General features: G+C 32.3%; 2 protein-coding genes across 2 annotated transcripts; both read left to right on the plus strand.

Annotated features, from left to right (window-relative positions):
* Positions 1-15,650: 15,650 nt before the first annotated feature.
* LOC107478740 (probable inactive purple acid phosphatase 28) lies at positions 15,651-19,791 on the plus strand. Its single transcript, XM_016098873.3, has 3 exons — positions 15,651-16,115; positions 17,782-18,188; positions 18,961-19,791. Exons 1-3 carry the CDS (start codon positions 15,782-15,784, stop codon positions 19,423-19,425), a joined length of 1,206 nt encoding a protein of 401 aa, XP_015954359.1. The 5' UTR covers positions 15,651-15,781; the 3' UTR covers positions 19,426-19,791.
* A 782-nt stretch (positions 19,792-20,573) lies between these two features.
* On the plus strand, positions 20,574-22,657 carry LOC107478785 (protein At-4/1). The gene is made up of 8 exons (XM_016098912.3): positions 20,574-20,636; positions 20,716-20,821; positions 20,927-20,982; positions 21,342-21,419; positions 21,543-21,616; positions 21,702-21,835; positions 21,928-22,023; positions 22,375-22,657. Exons 1-8 carry the CDS (start codon positions 20,574-20,576, stop codon positions 22,521-22,523), a joined length of 756 nt encoding a protein of 251 aa, XP_015954398.1. The 3' UTR covers positions 22,524-22,657.
* The last annotated feature ends 2,527 nt before the right edge of the window (positions 22,658-25,184 follow it).

Consider the following 25,184-nt stretch of genomic DNA (forward strand, 5'->3'; position numbering starts at 1 on the left):
GACTAAAAATTATAACATCAGAAAACAAATTTTTTAAAGAGCAACAACATCAAACAGAAACTAGACATCAGATCCCTCATTCTCGATTCTAAGAAGATCTTCTTCTTGCTCGGACATTGCTTGATTGTCTTCCAAGAAATCTATGTATTTAAGTAGCACCTCAACTCGGCTTTGAGACTTCTGAAAGGAGTTCTCATTTTGAATTGCTAGTTTTTTATCTTGTTGGCTCGAGTTGATCATTTATTTTGTGAGATTCATAAATTCTTATAAGACATCATTGACAATGCCATTCATTAAGTACTTGTGAGAGGATGATATCCTTGTAGCAGATGGAGAAGGAATACTTTCATCCTCTTCTTCTTTTTTCAAAATCGGGTCCTTTGCTACCTTTGTGCCTTTTCCTTTTGATTGCTTTACTGCACCACCGTTTTAAGTAAAGAAATTATATTTTCTTGGTGCTCATTGTTCAGATCAACAACGAAATGCTAAAAAATGTAAGTTAGAAACATGTCATATAGAAGAGATACATTTTTTATCGCTTTTGATGCAATTATGTATATGGCACATCATCAAGTATGCAAAAGAGATTTCTGTTTTGTTGAGTGTTGCATAGAGAATCAAGGTATCACAGAAGGTGACTCGTTGATATGAACTACTTTGGGACATGAAAACGTGAGTGATGAGGAGGTGAAGTTGGATTTTGACAAGACCTAGGACTCTATGTGGTTAGGAGTCATACCATTTATGAGAGATATATTCTCACATATGTTAGCGAACACCTCCTTATGTGATATACCAGATCATGATCCCATTTACCTGAGATGTATGCATTCATGCCAACATAATAATGATCAAAGACATCACTAAGGGATTCTTTGTTCAAATATATTTATCGGCCTTTAACATATGATTGAATGCTTCCTTTACAACTAGAAAATGGATTAATACAGACAAATTTAGTCTTTATTATAGACGGATTTTTGGTTACCGACGAATTTTGTCCCTCTGTAAAAGCCTCATCGAAAATTATTTACCGACGAATTTTTTTCGTCGAAAAATTACCGACAGATTTTTACTAGTTACAGATAAATTTTTCCTCTGTAAATTCTCCATCCAATTCCTTGAGACAACGAACTTTTCGACGGATTTTTCGTCGGTAATTAGAGACAAATTTTCCGACGGATTTTCTGTCTGTAATTATAGACAGATTTTTCAGCAGATTTTTTGTCTGTAATTATAGATGGATTTTCTGACTAATTTTCTGTCTGTAATTTGAACATTGAAAAATCATCCCACACTCTGATTACAAACAGAAAATCCATCTGTAAATCCGTCAGTAAGGTAAAATAGAATTTTTTTAGATTTTTCTATTGCAAAATAAACTTATTTTTATACAAAATAAATATAAATTTAATAAATACAAATGTTTATTGATGGTACAAACAGAAAAACACACCAGTGAGTACAAAGCGTTTTCTTTATACTAAGAAGCAATTATTTCCATACAATAATACAATCTGAATACATTAGATGATAAATAACTACTAGTGGACTCATCAGGATTCAATATCCTAATTTATGGATAGCTTCATTCTTTCTTGAGATTCTTAGTGATGGTGGCAATATACTTGCCTTGGTGGAATGCTTGCTCCAACTCAAGTTTAGTTGGTTGTCTTGATCCATCACCACCAGCATAAGTTCGGGCACCGTACGGACTGCCACCTTTCACTTCATTCATTTCGAACATGCCACCGCTGAATGTATATCCGATTGAGGCAGTCTATCTCTGCTTCCAATTCAGTAGAGAATTAATTAAGACCAATGAGGCAACAAAATATTTCATATTGGTAGAAATATAACTAAGAACATGTAAATTATAAAGGTTAGCATTATTACCTTATACAAGTGATTCTTGCTCTATGATCACTAAACAAAAGGTTAGCATCTTTTGATCCCGCATTATCCCTATCCAAATCTATCATTTTCACGATTAAACCCTGGTAAACAACAATAAGTGAAGTGAATGTCGAGATTAATAACAGTTAATGAATGTTTAACAAATCAAATTTTCTCATAACTTCAAAAGATATTTCCAAAGAACAGCTACAACAATATTAACCTAAAATTAAACAGGCTAAAGACAGAAAAAATGTCATAATTTCAATCTTATGACTAGTTACTCACTGATGGAGGAGTAGCATCCAGTGAAGGAAAATGAGATTTTGGGAGGAGGGGAATGGTTACTCATTGAACCTTATCATACATTCAAACTACACTTAAAGGAAGGAGGGGAATGGTTACTCATTGAACCTTATCATACATTTATGAGCTAAAAAAAAAAAGAAAGGGTGGCAAATAAATGAATGTAAGTGAAACAATGTAACGAATATATTTCCAAATGGCTTCATCTGTATGTCGTCTTGTTAGTTGATTTTTGGTCATCTCCCCTGTTCATTCCACTTGTGAGGGTTTGGATGATGGTTAGTATTTGGTTAGTTTGGTATGCAAGAATTGATTGTGGATTAGGCTTGGTAATTCTAAAAAACTGCAGTTAGGTAAAATTCTTATCAACACCACCTTGGAAAACCCATCAAAACTTAACGTTTTGCCAAAAAAATGCACTTATCAAGAATCATGAGATTCTTGGTCCATCAAAATTATTCGCTGCTTCCCACTTTCTGAGCAGAGGATGTCTACTTTACTATATCCAATCTACACTCAGACAACAAATAAGGCAATTATTAGAAAAAGAACAAAAAAGGAGTTGTTACCACTGCAGTTACTTTTGATTAAATTTCAAGTATCTGCCTGCAACAATTTTCAAGATGAAACTAAGATGAGTGCTTACCACTGCAGTTATTTTTGATTCAAGAAAGATCAATGGCCATGATTTAAGCTCAGTTTCTTCAATCGAAGGTGTTGGTGGATTCCAAAGTATGAAATAAGGAAGAAGCGCATATGCACCACGAAAACATGAAAGTAAAAGGAAGGGCCAAACAGGAACTTTGCTTTTTGAGCTGTAGAACATCATAGACAACATTGCAAGGGCATGCAAAGTAATGACAGAGTTAACATTGCAATTAGAGTGCAATTAACATTAACAAACCATGTTAATTTTTTAGGAAATATTAGATTCAGAGTGAAATACCTCCTTCCTGTAGGAAGTAGCAGCATGCTATAGGCCAAGGGCCACAAACCCATTATGTACCACAATGACACAAGCACTTCATTCATTCTGAAACCATCATCTCCTTTCAAATTCAGAAGCTTTTATAGGAAATACATGTCCCTTGACTAATACAGGGGGAAAAATTAATCCAAAAATTTAATACAAAACAAAAAGATATGAAAATAGATGACATTAGGGAATAATAATTTAATTTTCATGTATTACATTCAATCAGATCTTACAGATAAATTAAAAAAGGAAAAAAGGAAAAATAGTTCATTTTCACACCAAATATCTTAAAAAGAAGTTACTTTTAACTATATAAAACATCTAATTAGATGTCAGTTTAAAAAATAATTTTACACAAAATTTACAGAATAAGCTCTTTAACAGGAACCCTGCTAATCCGGCCGGACCTAGCTTAAGTCCCATGAAGAGGGTTGATCCCTTAGCAAATGTTTTTTCTGTTCCCTGGATTCATTGATTAAGGAACCAAGATATTTATCACCTTACCAATCCCACATTAGTATTCTCTTATTCTATCAAATCCAATCTTTTACCCAAACCATTCAAGTAGCAAGCATGAACACAACTTCTTTTACAAATGTAGTAAAACATGACTGAATATCTGATTATTGTTTCTACATATTAGCAAAGTAAAGGAGTTGTTACCTACAGAAATTAGCTGAGAAATTATTGATGAGATTATGCATTCATAATAAATTAATAGCAGTATCACTGAATTCAAAGCATTGAAGCTGATGGCAGCTTATGATATACTTTACGCTTTTCAGACTTAAATACTTGAACTTGGTAAACTTCAATATTGCAGAATAGATAAATTTTTCCCACATCAAAGCTTGTCTAACATTGACATTCAATTCAAACTTTCTTTTTAACAAAAGAACAATCTCTTTGAAAGACAGAGAAGTTTTTATTGTCCTATCCATTTCTTTGCACCAAGTTTATCAGCTATATGTGTATATTGCTATGTTCACAGCATTTCAAAATCTACAAGACTATAACCCCCAATTATGGATCAGTTACGGATCCCTGTAGCTGTTAATTCAAATATATAAAAATGTTTCGTACCAGACTAAGAGCTCTAGTCCCAAGAAGCAGCAAATATAGTCTACCCTGAAATTAATAAAATATCAAAATCTCTATTGGCTGGCAATAATTAAGTATAAATTTATATCACCATTTCTGCCTTTTTGGGTTCAATGGATAAAGCAAAATCACTGTATAATAAGAACATCAGGGATGGTTTTTTATTAGAAACCATTAAACTATCAAAGACTGGATTCATCAGTATAGTCACAACCATTTTAGCACAAACCTCAACTAGATGAAGATTAGAAGCACGACTGAGAAGAGAAAATGAACATGAATTAACATGGTTCCAGAGAAAATGAACATGAGTTCCAAATGCTACCAGAATGTCAACATGGTTCCAGAGAAAATGAACATGAATCAACATTCCAATGCTGACTAGGAAAAGAGCGGCAAAAAGATTGCGAATAGGTTCAATCTGCAGAGAAAGTGAACATATCAGATTCCTGCTATAAAATACTTTTTACCACCAAGCATTCCAGTTAAGAAACTAGGTTCATGAAATAATCAACAAATTTGTAAATGACAGAAAAATGAGAACTAGATTGTAAACAATGGCTTTCTAGAAGGAATTTCTACGAATATCCCAGTCTTGTGAAGAACATAAATCAAAATAACCAATGAAATGTGCATGGATCTTATTAAAAAGCAATACATTACACAAAGCTACATCAAGCATGTAACAATCAACTGCTATTTAAATGGGATAATTTCTTCTCGGTGTTTATCTTTGTCGCTTTTGAAACATTTAGACATTTCAAGTAACCAATTCACATGGAAAGAAATGCATGCTTTCTTCAAAAATTACCTGAATTTCCATACGAAGGGCTGTGATTTTCTCATCTCTCCCATCCTGTGTTTGTTTGCCAGCCTTGAGAGCAACATGTGACAATAAATAAATAAAAAATTGAGTATTCCACAAAATTTTGTCTCTCAATATAATTGAGTATTCCACGAAGGGCTGTGATTTCCTCAGTTCATATTTCTGCCACATATAATATGATTAATATCCATTCTTCTGGCATACCTCTCTTTGTCGCAAAGCAGCTTCCTTCCTATATAAATAGCACACAAGCTAGCTTACATGCTCAGAAGTTTGGTTTCTAGGGATACACCTTCTCTAAGAGAAGCAACCTGTCAAAATTAAAATGAACAAGGACACGAAAAATCAGCAAAGGCAGCACAAGGAGTAAAGCAGTTTCTATTGGTAAGTATTAAGCAAATGAAAAATCAGACTCAGATATACATTAATATAAACAATGGTATTATACATTAATATTGTTAGGTTTCAAAGCTCGGTTAATATCTTTTTTTTTTTGGTTTGGAAAAAAGAGAAGAGGAGGGGGGACCTTCACCTATTTATCAAGATCCTTAGCTCTGGCCTCCACTTCTTGGCGTTTTTCCTCTACAACTCTTAACTGTCAATATAATCAAGCAGATATGTTAAATATCACATAATTTGAGTTTAAAACCAACTTTGTTAGGCCAGAAGATCGCCACCTTTTCTAATATAACCTCATTATTCTCCTCTTGTAGCATATCCAGCTACAAAATAAAAGATGAATCAGCTTCAAAGCACATACTTTATGAATTACCAAATCAGCACTAGTATAAATATTATAAGATTCAATTTTTTGGAGACAGAAAATTTGATGCATTCAAATATATACTTCATCACGGAGTGCAGAGGTATTACTCTGCCGCAGAGCAAACCGAAACTGTCGGTCTTCCAGCTGAGGTCGACCGCATCGAAAGAGTATGCTCTGCAAAGTTCTGACCTAACTAAATGAAAAGTACCAAAATCTTATTAGCGCAAGAATAACGAGGTGAATAACAATTGAATCAGATCCATAATTTTAACACTTAGATCAAACTCAATCACTGTCAATGGCGCCAAACCAAGATAGATGTATGGTTGGCTAAGAAAACTAATAAGAAACTTAAAAACCGTCCATCTAATGGAAATTAATTATAACTTAGACTTATAAACAAAATCAATAACAGCAAGCGAATATTCATATATTCATCTAATGGAATCAGAGGATTGGAGTTCCTTCACAGAAAGCTTGCCATCTCTGTCTCTGTAATAAAATCCTAAATTATTTTGAGAAGATAGAAACTACAAAGAAAAATTGATAAACCTAAAATTGGCACAGAAAAATTGAGCCGTAAGCAACAGAATCATAAAATCAGAGTATACCTCTTTATAGCCATGGAGTGTTGTCCAGGGGAGCCTGGTGGTTGCTCCGAGGAGAATCTCACGGATGACGATGTTGGACATGGTGGCGAAGAGGTAGAAGAAAAATGCCGATGGTGGCCAAAGGAGGAGGAGAAGCGCGTGGGGACGAGGGGGAGGCTCCGGGAGCGAAATTGGTACAAAATATAGTTTTTTTATAACAATAATTAGTTATTTTAACAAAATAAAAATATTTCGTAACAATAAGAAAATTTGTTACAAAATATTTCAATATTTTGTAACAACTTAATTTCTTTTATTACAAATTATGTTAGCTTTCGTATCGAATTATTGTTTTGTTATAAAATATTATAATATTTTGTAACAAAAGATTATATTGTTGCAAAAATTTAAAATATTTTGTAACAAAATATCTATTTGTTTCAAAAGCTCTAAATATTTTGTAACAAAAAATTAATTTATCACAAAATACAATATTTTTGTAACAAGTTATTTATTCGTCATAAAATTCAAAGATTTTTTATAACTAATAAAAAATTTTGTTTCAACATACTAAATGTAAAACTTTGAATTTTTAAAAATTAACATAATAAGTTATTTATAATTTATTATATTTATTTAAAATTTTATATTTAAAAATTTATTTTACTAAAAATATTTAAGCCTAATTAATGATAGTTTGTTAAAAATAATTAATTTAATTAAATATTAAAAAATTTATAATTAAATAATATCTTTATATAATTATTATTAAATTAAAAATAATTTTTAGTTATTATACTATTCTTATCCTTATTTTTATTAAAAATATTTAAGTTATCGAACCTCTAACTCTATCTTTTTCTAACACTCACAGCACACCACACACATAACCAATACAAGCGTATACACAGACACAGGCATAGAAAAAGACCCGAGAAAGTGAGGGAGTCGCGGGGAAGAAGAAGGAAAGGAAAGGGGGGAGGCCGCGCCGCCACTGGCGATCGTCGTGCAACCTCCGTTGCGCTTTACCGTCGATCACTGCTGCTGAATCGCCATCAGAAACGGAACCGTGGAGAAAGGGCTGTCAAGACACGAAGAGAGAGAGTCCGCGAGAAGAGGGAGGGCGTCCACGTCCTGTCGCTGCCGCTAGAGCGAGGCCGTTCGCGTCCAGCTCGCCACGGCTGTTGCATCGCCATCATTGCACGCAGTCGTCGAGCCCGAAGCTGCCGCCATCGCACGAAGCAGAGAGAGTGAAAGACGCGATGGAGGGGTGAGGGAGGAGTTGTCACTGCTGTTGCCAGGGCTAGCCGCCGGAACCATTGTCGTCGCCGCTGGAGCTAGCCGCTAAGGAGCGTTCTGTCATCGTGAAACTTGAAAGGGGATGTCACTGTCGTTGTTGCCGGTAGTACTATTCCCGTTCTGGTTCTAATTCCTTCGTTTATGAGACCTGTAACATTTTCTTCCTTGCTTTGTTACCATTTTGTTCCTCTGTCATATTTTTGTCCTAATTATGTTAGCATATTTTATTCTAGTGTTGCTAATTTATCTCCTAAATAATTATGATTGGTGCTGAGATCATTGTTGCTGCTGCTCCAAGAGAAAAGTTGTTGCTACTAGGAATTAAAAACAAACGAATGGTTTGTTGCGTTCAATTACCGAGTTTTGGCTAATTGAGGTAAGGACTTTTATTTTGAAATTAACTGTTTTAATTTATGAATTCCATGGAAGTCTAGGATTTAATTTTTTAGAACTTCTGATTAGGGATATTGTTTTTTATTATCAGAATTTGTGAATATTAGGGCTATTGATTATTGTTCTGTGTAGTTTTTTTCTGATTTGTTGCTTGTTTTTTTTACTTGCTCTAATTAGTAATTTAGTATTATTGGAACTTCAAATTATTACTTGTAATTTAGTAATTTAGCATTAATGGATATGAAACTTCAATGGAAACTGGTGTTTGCTTCTTTTGATGAATTACAATAGCTTAACTTTTTTAGATTTATCTTTTGGTGGGAGTACATTTAATCGAAATCTGCATCTACATATAATAAACCATTATCTTATTTGGAAGTCTGGGAATTAGATAGTGAGGGCTTTTTTAATGTGATCCTCCAAACCCCTATCTAACTATCCATTTGTATGAACATTTTAAAGTACCATAAGATTTGGAGGATTATATATTTATAATTATCCATTCCAAAGAAAAGAAAATCATCATTTAAAACACCCCGCACAATCAAAGAAAGGAAAATTTTAAAAATTAATGTTTTACTAACTCAATTACTACTGTTCTGTTTGCTTATTCTTTATTTGGAATTTTTTGTGAACTACAAAGTGGAAAAAGCACACTAGAAAACTGTCAAGTTTTACAAGTAAGGTGTCTCGGTTCCTCTCAGTTTCTCAATTTCTCTATTGAGAGCTCTTTTAATACCTTTCTTTTATTTGATAATGTGTTTTATTAAAATTCCCTTTTGAAAATCCATTAGATAATAACATCATTCAATAAACGTAAACATATTTCAACTGAGAGCTATGTCTTGTAATGCTATAATGAAGCCCAGGAAACTGGTTATAATCATTTACTTTTTCAGTAGCATGTAGATAATTATACTGATATTATTGGGTCATTCTTTAGCTTCTTGTCTTACCTAATACTTATGTTGACGTTGATGTGAACACGTCTATTGATCAGAGCTCTGAAAATTTGAACATCAAGATGTCCGAAATTCTTTATTTTTGATTTACATATTAATCTTCAGCATCTCAACTTGTTAATAGGTCTAAAACAAAAGATTAAGTAGTTTTGAGATTTCACGTTAGAACTTAGAATATAATTGGTATGAGCCAATTCTTTTAAAAGCTTAAACTATTTTTTTAGAAAGGAAATGTGTTGCATGCCATTTAGAAAAAAATAATAATAAAATAAAAATCTACAAGTGTCCTTGTGATGAGTGCATCACTTCTTTTTATTACTATTATTTTTAATTAATATCATATTTATGGCACATTAATTATTGACTACTTTGTATATACAAACTATCAACTTATAAGTAAAAGAAGATTGAGGTTTAGTTAAACCTATTATAAGGTGTTAAAACTCTGAACTAATAAAAGAGCATATAATAGCATCATCCACTGACACTAGTATCTTTTGATTATTTTTATTGAAGATTCTCTGTATCTCTCATGAATTGGTAACATTGGGAGAAAAGTGTTAGCTCTTTTATATATTGAAGTTTTATACGAGAGAAAAATTAAAAAGAAAAGGAAGAAGGATTAGTTGATGCAATGAATAATGATCATGTGGTGTGAACAGGAATCAAAGTGTTTTAATTATAATTGATAGAAACAAATTCTATTTTTATGAAATTGAGTGCTTCTTTCAAGCTTGATTCAGAAAATCCTTTTGAATATGCAAAATATTCCTTACTTGGGATGCAGTGTCTTGTATACTTGTAAGTTCATTGACTGTTGGTCATTATATTATATTGAGCTACTTTTTTTATTATATTTTAAATCATGATTGTGTTGAATTATGTGGTGGTTGTAGCCTAGTAGTTATTGGATGGATTTTAGTTTCATGTACCTTCATACTTTGTGCTGGATTTCTGTTTCTTCATGTATGCAGTTCGGTTTCAATACTTGACACTATATCTAAACTCATATTTATAATACTATGTATTTGTTTCCTTTCTGAATACTAAGTTCTTAATTACTTCTTAGAGTGAGTCTGCATTATTTAAGATTTTCTTGTTCTTGTATGGCACTTCAATTTATTTAAGATTTTCTTATACAATTTATATTATTATTTTTTTATTTAAGATTTTCAGGTGTGTGGCACTTATTAGAACTTCTTCGTGAGAAATGAGAAAGGAGTTGTATGAACATGATGGAGTTTGTAATTTGTAGTTTACATTTTGGAGATTTATAATTTCTTATTTTTCTTGTCCTATGTATCTATCTAGTTCATTAGGATTCTTCAATGTATCTTGTTAGTTTGTACTTTAAGATTTATATGTTGAAAATTTATAAAACAATCTTAGTTAGTGAAAGATATTTGAACTATCTATGTTATTATATATTATATAAATGTTGACTTGTTGAGTAAATTAGTTAATATATTTTTTAATTAAAAAAATAATATAATATGATAAATTATGTGTGTAATTTGTATTTAAAAAAATTATTAAAAAATAATAGTATTTTGTAACTAAAGAAAAAAATGTTACAAAATTAAGTTATATTTTGTAACAAAATTTTATGATAGGAAAAATAGATTGTCACCAAAAATACCTTGAACATCAAAATTTGTTACCACTTTTGTAATGACTTCTGGTTTTTTGTATCACAAAAATTTATTACAAAATATCATTTTGAATTGTAACAGTTTCGTTTTTTGTTACAAAAACTTTTTGTAACGGGACATACTGCAACAGCCCCTTTTTTTGTTACAAAATTCTTTTGTTTCAAAATTTTGATTTTTTGTAACAATTTTTTTGTTACAAATATTGCTTTTTCTTGTAGTGGGCGTCTTGTTTTTGGAGGAAGGTGAAACCACATCGGCCATTGTTGAATTGATTCGAATTTGATGTGACTGAAACTCGTGCGATGAGGAGACACAACGCAAGCGGCGGCGGCAGCAGCGGAAGAAGAAGCTCATGGAAGGAGAGAGGAAAAAGCTCATTTTAGTTGAGTGGAGTGTGAATGGAGCTCGAAAGAGTGGGGTAGAATTAGGTTTAATTTAATATTTTTCGATGGAAAATTTTAAATTACAGATAGATTTTTCGTCTGTAATAATTTAATAAAACGCAGTGTTTTGTCTATTTAATTACAGACGGATTTTCCGTCTGTAACCATTTTCCACGAAAAAAAATTAATTTTTCCGATAAAATTATAGACGGATTCTCTTTTCCGTCTGTATAATTTATGCTAATTCATTTTTTTTTCGGACAAAAAATTCCTCTGAAATTCCATCTGTATTTTCATGGGATAAAATCTGTTGAAAATATCCGTCTGTAATAACTAGTTTTTTAGTAGTGCTTCATGGTAGTACGTGTTGGCATAAAACTCTCTAACTAGATCAGAGCAGACTGATTTTCTGATTTCAAAAAATTTTTCCTAGTCCAAATAAACAAAGTTTTCTTTAAAATCAATCCCCTTTTTAGCCAGAGCATTCAAATAAGTTACATAAGTGTGGTTTGGATTGGATTTGATCGGTTTTGAGAAGTAGATCTGAAATTCGATGCGATCCATGCGGTTTGTAAAAAATAGAATCCAATCAAATCTAAATTAGTGTGGTTTTAATCGGTTTTCAGTTTGGATTGAATTGGATGAGCAATTTAATTTGGATTGGTTTGGATTTGAACACTCCTATTACCAGGAGGTCGGTCTGGGAAGGTCGAATATGTAGAGTTTATAAATTTGGCTTTGTCTATTTTCTGGGCCTAAATTTAAATTTTAGACCAAGGTACGAACAATTTTAATGTATATTTTTTATTTCAATATATATTTTATATTGATGACTAATTTTGATGATTAATTTTAATATACACCTAGCGTTTTCTTTTCATAACACTCCTTTCTACTTTTGGCTCCCATCCAAATCTCTTCAGCATCTTCATTTGGTTAGTTGGACCAGTATCAAATGTAATAATAAGTTAATAACATTTTTCTATACCCAAAAATAAAATTTAATAACATTTTCTATCAGAGGAAGTTGCAGTTCTATTCTATAGTTAGTCAAATCAATTTATCTCTTGAATAATGCTACATGATCAATAAATATTATTATTTTTGGCTAATATTTGACCAGTAATAATTTATACTCATATTTACAAAAATTTTGTGTAAAAGAATATATAATTTACACATATATTTATTAGAGTTTGCATATTTGCATTTATATTTTTCAGAATTTACATATATAAATTAGTAAAATTTATTTAATAAAGATAATTTAATATTTGTATTAATTAAATAATGACTAAATAAAAAATACTAAAAAATCATCAAAATTTATTATTTTTTTTCCATCACTTAGTTATCAATTCATTTTCTATAGTCTAGTAATTCAACAATATATTTTATCTCATACTTTAAATATTAATGACTATCTGATAGTCAAAAATAATAAATTCTAATAGTATTTTAGCATTCATCGAATAAAGAGTAAATAGCCATTTTGACACCTGAAAAATTTAATTTTTGACAAAACAAACCTCAACATTTATTTTTGACAAAATGACTCCCAAAAAATATATTCTACAAAGTGACTCAAATATTTGGTCAATAATTTATTCATCTGCATATTACCATTTGCCAACAAAAATAAAATATTTTTCCCCATATTGTCAGTCTAATTGACAGCAAAACAGGCTCTTCACATTCAAACACACATCTCATGGATCATATTAATGGAAAAATTAATGATATTATAATTATTATAAGAAAAAATATAGGTAAACAATGAAAATACTAAACTATGTGAATAATGAATATATCGGATGTTCAATTCATTAGGTGTGCGAATGATTATTCTAATATTAAGATTTAGGTGAGTAATTTGGGAGTGTAGTGTGTTTTTACTTTATTGGACTTATTTTAAAGCCCATTGTTTATATTATTCACAAAAGTTATTGTCTATCTAGCAAAAGTCTTTATTATAAAGAGCTGGAAGAGTGATGACAAAAAGGTTAATAGTTTGATTGTTTCTTCGGCAAACGAGCTTATTTAATATACAAGAATGCATTTTTTTTCTTTTTGTCATAATTCTATTAAGTTAAAAAAATCGTAAAAGATACAAATATTTAACATATCAATTAAAAATCCAATATCTCAACAATGCCTCCAAACATGTCTATGTGGATAACATCCGGAGAAAGTTAGCTAGTTGAAAATAGTGTTTATTTAATAGGATAAATAGGCTCTATTTGATCAATTCGGTTGTGGCGGCTATTTCTATCTACCGCATGCAAGTTTTTCTATTTTCCAAAAGAATAACAAATTCTATAGCATCCATGATGAGGACTTTTTTCTAGAAAGATCATGCCAATGATCAGGGGCTAAATCTTGTTAGTTTGAAAGTGTTGGTCACCCCAAAAAGTTTGGTAGTCTGAAAATTAGAGATCCGTTTGTACTAATATTGCTCTTCTTGGTAAGTTAGCTTAGAAATTATTACATCACCCTCACAAGCTTTGGGTTTAGGTGCTGGCACATAAATATCGGTGTTCTTTGGGTGACGAGTTCAGCTACTCAGCGTCTAAAAGATCTTATGTTTGGAGGAGTCTGTGTAAAACTTGGGATATTCTGAAGAATAGTTTTGAATGGTGCATTGGGGATTTGGATAAGAATTTTTGGTATTCTATATAAAGGAAAGAGGGACAACTTTGTAATGAGATGAATTATGTTTACATTTTTTATTCGGATCTTCGGATTTTAGATCTTTGGTTGGCTGAAAAGTGGCAGCTTAAGAATGTCTATTCTCATCTTCACCAGTCAACAGTAAATTTTAATGAAATTACTAAGCTACCTCTATCATTATTATCACTATCGTCACTCCCATTCCACCCCATTCTTCTTCTCCATCTCATTTCTCTGTTACTATCCATGTTCACCATCCAATCTCGCTCACTCCATTATCATCGCTGCTATTACTCCCACCTTATAAGGCGGTTCTTGATTAGCTCGCTCTTTTTTAAATGGGTCTCTCTATTAAATCCTTCACAATCACCTCAACATATATTAGAACACAAATATTAGTACATTACCCCAACATTCATCTGGCAGTACTGGTTTTACCACTCTTTGTATGTTAACCGAGTATGCTATAATTATAATTAACGTCGAAAATCAACAAATTGAAGAGTACTACTTACTTGGACCTCCAAATGTAAGCAGCAAAAACCTCAAAAAATCGTGAGTTTGAGATTGGATTGTTCAAACAATGATCTCCTCAATGCTTTCACGGACTCGTCGTGAATGTGGAACAGCCAGGTTAGGCAACATGTGTTCTGTGTAGATGTAGATGAACTGATATTTCAATTTCACGCTACCAAAGGGTGTTTATGAATCGGATCTAATCCGTAGTATTTATCTGAATTCGATTTGAAAATTACGGGTATAAATTCGATTCACAATGATATCGGGTGAGATCCGATCCACACACTAATAGGATTGTATTGCGAATTTTATATATGTATCCACATATATGTGGATCCTCAAAAATCAATAAATAAATAAATATTTTTTGTGCTTTATTTCAACTAATAATTATCATATATGTTGTATTATTTTTTCTATTATTTAACAAAAGTATGTTTGATATTATTTTTAGAGTAAACATGTTTAAAAGAGTAGAAAAATAGATTTTATTGATACTTTTTAATAAAAATAAGCTTTTAAAAATATTTTTGTATTTTGTGATATCCAATATATCAGATCGGAGCTTAAAAATGGTGGATATTGGATCCGATCCGATCCAATCCGATTATTTTATTGCGAATCGGATTAAGATTTTGGCCATATTCGATCCGATCTGCGTTTGTCCCTAACTACTTTTCCCCCAAAATCTAATTTGTGTTTGCACCCTTATTATTACCGATTATGGCAACGAGTTAATATTAGAAGCAACTAATGCTTTTGTCTATAATATTATTACAGAAATATAAATCTTTTGAAATTGTATTGGTTTTGCCTTGATATTATAAATTATAGTAGAAAAAATTTATAAAATTAAATTATTTTTATAAAAATGTTACAGGAAACAAAAGTCTTCATTAACTAAAAAGTCCAGTGTCTCTGTAAATAAAAAAATAAAATAATATAATTTTTAGTTATTATTTTCATGTAAAAGAATTTAATTTTTTACTAATAATTAATTTTAACATTCATTATCTAAAAATAGAAAGAATTTAACCAAATGATGAAAAAAAGATAAATTAGTAATTTAGATAAAAAATAAACATAAATTAGTATTTTTATCAAAAATTTAATCGTTGACCGAATAAATAAATCATTGACTAAATGTTTAAATCACTTTATCAAATAAAATGTATTTTTCAAAAGTTATTTTATCAAAAATAAATTAAAGTCTGTTTTGTCAAAAGTTAATTTTGACACTGACAAAATGGCTATTTACTCTGGAATAAAAGTACTAAAAATTGCTTCTCCTACCGTTTTTCTTTACCTTCAGACCAAAAACAGGGTAACAGAAACTGTTTGCCAATAACTACCAGATAAACATATGGTTTTGGGAGCGTTCCGTTGGAGTCGGAGAGGTGACCGATAGCAAAGCAGGCACTCTGCAAATCACATTCACAGTGATGGATCCTTACACAAAGCATCATCAGAACCGCAAAAACTCTCTCTTCTATCTCTTGTTGGTGCTGGCAGCCGCTCACCTGCTCTCTCGCAAGCTCTACCTCGACGGAGACGAAACAGTGCGCGTCAAGAAGGTCGCCGATCTCCCCCTTCGCTTCCGTTCCGACGGAACCTTCAAGATCCTTCAGGTGGCGGACATGCACTACGGCATCGGCAAGGTCACTCGCTGCCGAGACGTCTTGTCCTCCGAGTTCGATTTCTGCTCCGATCTCAACACCACTCAGTTTCTCGAGCGCATCATTCGCGCCGAGAATCCTGATTTCATTGCCTTCACTGGTACACTTCTTTAATTATTGCTACTTTCTCTCACTTTTTTTGTTGTTAATTTTTATTAGTTCCTTTCTTGTTGTGTCTTGCTTGATTGGTAAAGCATGGATGTGAATGGCTTGTATGCTTTTGATTACGTAGGAGATGATAATACATAATACATTTTCTTTTTCTGAAATGTTTTGAAGTTTGGAAGTTAGGGGAGTTGACTTAAATACATACTAAATGTAGCTGTAGTGAAAAGAAGTTTGTTCTTAATTGGATATGCACGAAATGATATTTTACGGTTTGTCGCTGTTATGTTTAGATGTTGGTCTTGGGAAATTAAAGGAAAGTTTCATAGAAAACCTTTCTATCGCTTTATGGTTTATTTGTAGTAAAAATAAGAACGTACTGCAGGGGGAAGTGTAGAGCAATGAAAAGGGATGTATTTAGGGAAAGGAGGGTTAAGCAATAAGGATTAGGATAGAGAACATAATTTTACCTTCATTTAGAAAAAGGGAAATAAAAGGGTTTAATTTATCTTTCTAAAACATCTTGTATTAATCCTCCTAATTCCTAATACTTAATAAGAGAAATGATTTGGACTCCTTGTAGATCCTCTTAATTGTTAATTGATGGAAAATTTGTTTGTTTTTTAAGATTTTAAGACATTGAAAATATCTAATTTTGAATTTGGTTTCTAGTAGTATTTAGGAGTATTTTTTACTCCCTTGCATTTTGATTAAGTGTTAATTTGATTTGGTTCCAAATAAGTGTTCATTTAGAAAAGTTAGACAACAATAATTATTTTTTTCCCACTAATAACTCTATTAAATGAATGAAAGAAAGTAAATGGAATGAGAAAGTATAAGGAGTATGTAATTCTTCTGTACAATTAATGTAGTTTATTGAAAATCAAGATGTTTTCAGTTATTTCCTTAATCCATGTGCATATTATAACGAGACACTTATTTAGGACCTGAGGAGTACAATGTAATATCAGTCTATCATATTAGTCAATTAACAAAAAAAATATTAAATGAAAAAGCAAATGTATTTACTATCTTGTGATCATAAAGAAAAGAATGTCAAACTATCAAATTCTTTTTTCATTTAACAATGAAGAAAATTTAAGATTAGCATTTCCAGAACTCCCAATTCTTAAAACAATGAGAATTCAAGCTTCAAGGTATATCTAAACTTTCCCATTCCTTCTTACCCCTGCTAAATCAAACACAGAAGGAATTAAAACAAGTTAGGTTCTGCTTGGAATTAGGTTTTTAGCTTTGAGGACTCAATGACAGAGTTCAACTGCTTAGAGCTTGATGTACCTACTGATTTCAAATGACAGGGTTTATAGACACGATATTTGTTTGGAATTTTCTGAATAGGTTGCTAATCTTCTACCTATCCAAATGTATTTGGAACTAGCAGTGTTTAAGCATTATCTGGTTTAGAATAATTCTTCCAACTTATGTCTGCCTAAAATAAATATTTCACTACTATTTCTCTGTTCAATATCTAATATGGCTGAAGTAAATTGTGCTGCTTTTCATTGGGGTCCTACTTTTCATGTTCAGTTACCATATGGTGATGTACTAATGTCTTCTTTTTAATTCAGAAATATTCTCTTGAGTGTGTGTTTGATTTGCCATTCGTGCCTAATTAACATTGGTTCAGTTATCCCAATTAGGGGATAACATATTTGGATCAAGTACACCTGATGCTGCAGAATCTCTTAGTAAGGCCTTTGGTCCTGCCATGGAGTCGGGCATTCCTTGGGCAGCAGTCCTGGGGAACCATGACCATGAATCATCTATGAATCGGGAAGAATTAATGAGCTTCATGTCCCTTATGGATTATTCTGTCTCTCAAATCAATCCATCATTTGATGGTCTCACTAGAACTACTAAAGGTGGTGTGACAACTAAAATTGATGGCTTTGGGAATTATAACATAAAAGTATATGGTGCTCCAGGTTCCACGATGGCAAACAGTAGCATTTTGAATCTTTTCTTTCTTGACAGTGGAGGAAGGGCTTTCTATCAGGGATTTCGAACATATGAGGGTATAAGGGAATCTCAACTTAATTGGCTCCAGGTAATAACAATGCTTGATTTTTAAATTCTTCTTTTATCCCAAAAAAGAAATTAACAATGTTTGGTTTGAATATTGTTATCAGTTGGTCATTAATGATAGAGCAAATTCTTAAATTGTACCTCCAAAGATAATTAGAACATCAAGTTAGTCCCTCAAAACAATAAACACCAAATTAGTCATGCACAGGGTAAATTAATAATCAATTCAATTAAGGATCAAGTTGGTATCCCAAGATATGTTGAAGAATTAAACTGATGTCCATTTTAGACATCAAGCAATCTATTCAATGATAAAGAACCAAACTCTGTAAAAGACTAACTTGATAGTTGATATAGCTATATACATTTGGCCGACAAATTTGAGTTTTAACTACCATTCAAATGCTTTTAAGATGTTGTGAATATAGAAAAAGAATTCAACACCTTTAATTTTCTAAATTCAGCGCCTAATATGGCTTATAATTTCTTAGAGCTTAAGATAGTTTACTTATATTTTATTTTCTCTAAGACGTTTTTATTGTTAATTTTGGGTGGTGGTAGATAGTGATTGTTTAGATGGTTAAATAGCATTTTTCCTTCATCCTTTTGAATTTCACCTTTGATAGCATACCATCATAGCTTAACACTTAATCTAAGCAAAATTATTAATGCCATGGTGAAAAATGTTAGTCCTACTGTGCAATATTATTTATGTTATTTTATGTTTAATTGTACAATATTATTTTATGTTATTTTAGATTCACATTAACATCTTGCAGGTCACGTACTAACAGGGGCAAAAACAGGATCCTCTTAATCCAAGTGAGGATATTCCCCTTGGCAAACCACCAGCACTTGCATTTTTCCATATTCCGATCCCAGAAATTCCACAGCTGTGGTACAAAAAGATTGTTGGCCAATTTCAAGAGGCCGTAGCTTGTCCAAGAGTGAACTCAGGGGCCTTGAAGACCTTTGTCTCCATGGGAGATGTGAAGGCTGTGTTCATGGGCCATGACCACACGAATGATTTCTGCGGAAACTTGGATGGGATATGGTTTTGTTATGGTGGTGGCTTTGGATACCATGCCTATGGGAAGCCTGGTTGGCCAAGGAGAGCAAGGATCATCATGGCTGAACTTAAGAAGGGAAAGAATTCCTGGATGGGTGTGGAGAGAATCAAGACATGGAAACGCCTTGATGATAAGAAACTGATCAAGATCGATGAACAAATCCTGTGGGATCAACGGCTGTCAAGATGACCATGCTACGCCGGAAGTTCTCGCCGACTGAGCCACATGAAGAGTACCAGATTGTGTGTCTGACTTTCTTCTTGAAAAGACTGTTACTCTTTAGTGGTCTTTGTATCTCTCCGTTCATTGTTGTGTAATCCATCTTACTGTCATGGTTTCGGACCACCTATACGAGGTACATGTAGCCTTTCCACTTGAGTTGGAAAGTTGACTCTAGTTTATTTTTCCCTTCCGCTCTACTCTCTCCATCAATATTGTAATTCTTGTAGGTCGTTAGTTACTATAGAGTGGAAGACAATTAGACAAAGGCCAGATGCATTGTGTTAAGTGTTAACAGTACTAGAATGGAATTAGAAATTCAAACTACTTGTGATACATTTGGTTAGAAAGCAGCAGTGTGTTCTCTTGTTCATCTTAAACTCTCAAAACCATAACCATTCCATCTCCTTTTTCTTGTATTTTCCACAATATGTTTGGTTGGAGGGAAAATGGGGTGGAAATTTTCACTCTTGAATTTTCACTCTATTACACATCCAAAGCTTGTTGATCCTTGTTCAAAGTTGCATGAATAAATAAATAAAGACTCTAAAAAGGTTGCTTGAGACCGGAACAATTCTGCAGCAGAAAAATGTTCAAAATAAAAGAAAAATATCATTTTAAGTTGGTGACGATTATTGTTTCACTATACAATAGTACTACCATTTTAATGGTATATATGTACCGAGAGGAAAAAGAAAAAGTTATTTTAAATTGGTATCGTCACTACAATCATGATCATGGCACGATCGTTGTTGATACCAGTATACCATCATCTCAATTGTTTGCATCTCTTTGCTACAATCGTTATAGTCGTAATAAATTCACCAGATTTTACTCTCAGCTTTTCTTCTCTTTCCCGTGTTACATTACTTTCTCCAACATCTCCATGTTCATTTTTTTTCATGAAATTTATTTTGGATATTTTTTGGTCGTGGAAATTTATTTTGGTTCAAAGCAAGTTGAGAACTTGAGATGAGATACAAAATCGAATTGGGCTAAGGCCCACGTTTGCCCAATACCTCTCACTACGAAATTGCACAATTGCTGGATGGCAAAAAAAAAAAAAAAGTAAAACATATAAAACAGCATTTGAATTTTCGAAGGAAGGGAGAAAGAAAATGGCGGCAACGAGCGACGAAGAAATGGAATCACTGCTCTCCGCTTTCGATCAGATCTATGAGGTACTCAACTCCAATACTTTCTTCGTTGTTAATAATTTTCAATCCTCAATGTCGATTTGCTTTTCGGTTTGTCTTTCAGGATGTTAAAAACGGCATTTCGGAGATGCACTCCTTGCAATCTAACCACGCTAGAGAGTTGAAGATGCGTGAATCACTCGAAGCTACTTGCATCACCCTCAGAAGAGGTTCTTAATAATAATAATAATTAATATTATTTTTCAGAATCGATAATTTTGTTTGCATCTGCGTGTTTCGTATTGCTAAAATTGAGTTCGTAAGTTTCTTTGCAGAGAATGAAAATATGGCAAAACGGTACATGGAGTCTTTAAAGAATCTGGCTGATCAGGTGCTTGAAGTTATGCCCTGGACTCAGTTTTCTTGTTTGAGTAGAGAAGGTGGTACTATAAGGATGAAATAAACATGCTTTGGATCTATGATTGAAAGTTGGTTGTAAATTGCGGTACGTAATTGCAGCGTCATCATTGAAGCTACAATAAATTCATCAACATTGTGACTTTTATGATTATTTACAACCACTATCCAATTGCAATTTCAGCTGAATTAACCAATTTATTCAAAGTTAGCTGCAAATTTTTATAACTGTGGGTTTGGTACGAGGCCTGAGAGTAGAAATAGGGGGAAAGAAATTTTCATGGACTTAATTTATGTAAATTTTTTTCTCTTAATCTTAATACTATTTGACAGGTTGATTTCCGCACAAAATGCCTCAACATGAAAGAGGAACTGGAAAGAGCAAGTAAAGAAGTTTTCTTTAAAGAAGATGTGAGTTCCTTTCAAATCTTTTGAATAATTAACCCATTTAATTTCAGGATGAAAATTTAAGTAAATTTCTCTAACATTTTGATTATACACTCGTCGCCTCCCTTGGTTATTTTCTCGGAGCAGGAACATAAAAAGGCTATGAAACTACTTCAGCAAGAATATGAAGAAAAAATTGCAGGATTAGAAGCTGAGATTAAGTGAGTATTTGACGATTCACATAAAAAAGTGTCTATCAGTGAAGCTTTTCTGTTTATTTTCATTGATCTTTTTCTGTTATTACAGGGCATGTCTACATAAGGAAGCCACATATGAATCAACCACAAGTCAGCTGCATCAAGATTTAACAGCACATAAAAATCATATGCAAGTCCTAGCTAACAGGTTGGACCAAATCCATTTTGAAGTGGAATCAAAATGTAAGGCACTTTGTTTCCAACAATTGCATTGTTTTCAGTTTCCACATGTTGGTAAAGGCCTGAAGATATGTTTGCACATCATCATTTGACAGATAATGTTGAGATTCAAGACTTGAGAGATTGCCTCCTGGCTGAGCAGGAAGAAAAAAATGAGTTAAACAGAAAAATAAAGAAACTGGAAAAGGAATGTAAGTGTTGATTGATTCCCCATATCACTTATTCTATCATTCTATGTATGCATTATTGTTTTGAAGAATTTTTATTTGGTCATAGAGAAGTAGGCATCACAGGAATAAGACTCACATTATTTTTGCAATTGTTTTTTTTTTCTCTTGTATACGGACACATACCTCTACACCATTAAATTTAAATGAGGTGCATGAGCTAACGGAGAGGTGTGTGTCGGGTTTGAGTATGATATAGAATGTGTACACAACATTTCTCCAAAACCTAAAGTCTAATTCTACTTGATTCATTAGCATTTTGGTAATAATAATGTCATCAAAAAATAAGAACCGATGTTTTTCTGAACCCTGCAGTGGTGATTTGCAAAGAGAAGTTGGTAGACCAGCAGCAAGAAATGACCTCAAACTGGCAAGTGGAGACACTAAAGCAGAAAATCATGAAACTAAGAAAGGAGAATGAGGTGCTCAAAAGGAAGTTGTCTCATTCTCAAGAGGTGAAGTAATGTTGGAAAACTCGAGCTAGCAACTTGAGTTCATGGAGATACGGTTTCCAACACAAATGATATACGGACAACTCAAAAGCTCTAGCATATGGAATTTTCTTACGAATATTTTTAATCATTTTTTTTATGAATCAACGTGCAAAATTCTTTCAAGATATTTCTCACTTCGAAATTGTTCTGTTACTTAAGCATATTTTTAAGCATTAACTTTCAAATATCACAACAATGGGACCTTAAAAATTTGTGGCCGCAATAACATTCTCATCCAAAATTCTCAACATTTTCATCATTGTTTTTCATCAATTATTAACATTATTGTTCCTTATTAGTGTGTTGTTTTTGTTTGAACCCTTTTTCTTTTATTTTTTTCCTTTTTTTTTGTTACTCTTCTCACCGTTCTCATCCAATTCACAACCACCATTTTTCTTCTCCCCATTTCATGGTTCATCTGTATTATTACCACTTCTAGAGAAATAAACCACCTTTTGGGTCTCCATCCTTTTCACCTCACCTCATCCAAAAGACAAATGACTCTTTTTTATTCTTACTCTCTCTAATCATCATCACTACCAATGACTTCAATTAGTTCAATGTCATTTCTTGTGAAAGCAAATGCTGATACCACAATACTAATGCTTCACACCAAGTTTCATCAATGTTTGAAACTTTTAGTGATTCTTCAGTTTCTAGGAATCCAAGGAGCAGAGGATTGGAGCGTGGTAGAGTGAAAAATAGGTGCGGAAGGTGAATCATTAGAACAGTGGCTAAGAGCTATGGGAAAACTGAGGATAAAGATGAGTCAGAGGATGATATTCTTCAAGAAAAAGTGAGAGGTGGAATTATGTTATAGGGATATTATAGACATTTTATGTTTTTATTAGTGAAATCTCAAGGTTTCTTACCTTTTTTTTCTTAGTTTGAAATCATTGTGCTATGATTTTAAGTTCATCATTTTCCTTCCCTTTTCTCAAACTAGATAGTTTTACTAAAGAGGATTAGTGTTTGGTTTTCGGTCTAATCAGTTTGACTAACTCATTTGATCCGATTTTCAAAACATTAGTTCATACTTAGGCTACAAAATGGACTGCTGTTTGGTTAACTGATCCTTTTCTTACCATTCGGATTAGGTTGACCTAAAAGTTAAGTTAAAAGGAATGTAACCAATGGAGAGTCGTCTGCAGTTCACATTTGGGCAAAGACGACTGACTTTGTTTGGAAGCAGATATATATGTAAGTTTAGTAAAGCTATTTATAGAAAAAAAAAAACTAAATAATAAAAAAAATACTCTTAGATAATAGTCATCGAATTTTGATGGAGGAGAGAGAGAAAGAATAGTAACCTCATGTTACGAGTGATTTACGTAATAGAGGTTCGCTTATAAATTGAAAATCTTTTGATTTTATTTTCAATTAATTCATCCAACAAGAATAATAGTAACATTGAGTTACAAAGAGAGAGTTATTTTCTGAGAGATTTTCTCTTATGTATAAAGAGAGGTGTATTTTCCTTTTATAAAGAGAGAGTGTTATTGTAATTTCCTTGTAATAGAGAGAAGTTGTAATTCTCAAAGAAAGTTATTTTATACAAATCTCTAATTTTTCATCTCTATATACTTTGCTGCGTTATTTGTTTGGAACCTAACAGTGGTATCAAAGCCAAAGGTTGCTGATTGATCTTTTTTTTCCTTCTGCTGTAAGTTACCGTGTAAAAAAATGGCAGCAAAGTATGAAATTCCATAATTCAATGGGAGTAATTTTCTGTATAGAAATTAAAGATAAAAGTCATTATGAGAAAACACAATTGCGTGACAGCAATTGAAAGTAGACCCACTGGAATTACAGATGAAAAATGGAAGGAGATGAATAATAATGTTGTTGCGAACTTACACTTGACACTAGCCGACTCAGTTTTTATCAAGTGTAGTAGAGAAAAAGATAGCAAAGAAAATTTGGGATGCTCTCACCAAATTATATGAAGTCAATTCACTTCACAACAAGATATTCTTGAAAAGAAGACTTTATACTCTTTGAATGAGTAAATCCACATCGGCGACGGATCACATCAACAATCTAGTACATTATTGATGAGTTTGGAAAACTCCAAATTAATATGATGATAATCAAATATTATTAATATTATTATTAATTTGATTTTAGCTTCAAATTAATTGATTAATAATTTCTATATATGTATGCAGAATTTTGGTCATTGGGTTTAAGCAACAAAAAGCCCAATATAATGATAATATTCAGTTGTGTCCAAATTTGCTATATAATATGAGGCTAAATTATTTCATGAATTGGGCCAAAAAAGTTTGGTGCAGCCCAAAATCATTGTGATTAAAAGACCAACATTATGGTCCAAATTAAAAGAAGGAAGAAAACAAGTGCTGCATGCTTTCCACGGACACCAACTCACTCCATGGTTGGAATTCAAATTTCGAATTAAATGGATTTAATGAATGCCTTGGTATATGGAAAGAAAAAATCTGATTTGATGGCATTTAATGAGTTATGCACGTTACAAGGCAAAAGCATGGGAAGTGGGTTTTAATTCATTTTAATTGATTTTAATTAATATCACTCATTACTTCCATAGCTTTTCTTTTTTACTACTCTCTCTTCTCTCTGTATTCGGTCACCTCACTGTCAGAGAAGAAG

Source organism: Arachis duranensis, chromosome 3 (assembly GCF_000817695.3).
Source record: "Arachis duranensis cultivar V14167 chromosome 3, aradu.V14167.gnm2.J7QH, whole genome shotgun sequence".
NCBI lineage: Eukaryota > Viridiplantae > Streptophyta > Magnoliopsida > Fabales > Fabaceae > Arachis > Arachis duranensis.

Excerpts from the sequence above, each read along its gene's own strand:
- LOC107478740 (XM_016098873.3), top strand. The coding sequence starts at position 15,782 with ATGGATCCTTACACAAAGCATCATCAGAACCGCAAAAACTCTCTCTTC. Across the intron at positions 16,116-17,781 it reads TGATTTCATTGCCTTCACTG|GGGATAACATATTTGGATCA; the intron begins GTACACTTCTTT and ends TATCCCAATTAG. Across the intron at positions 18,189-18,960 it reads CTCAACTTAATTGGCTCCAG|GGGCAAAAACAGGATCCTCT; the intron begins GTAATAACAATG and ends ACGTACTAACAG.
- LOC107478785 (XM_016098912.3), top strand. The coding sequence starts at position 20,574 with ATGGCGGCAACGAGCGACGAAGAAATGGAATCACTGCTCTCCGCTTTC. Across the intron at positions 21,617-21,701 it reads GGATTAGAAGCTGAGATTAA|GGCATGTCTACATAAGGAAG; the intron begins GTGAGTATTTGA and ends CTGTTATTACAG. Across the intron at positions 22,024-22,374 it reads AAAGAAACTGGAAAAGGAAT|TGGTGATTTGCAAAGAGAAG; the intron begins GTAAGTGTTGAT and ends TGAACCCTGCAG.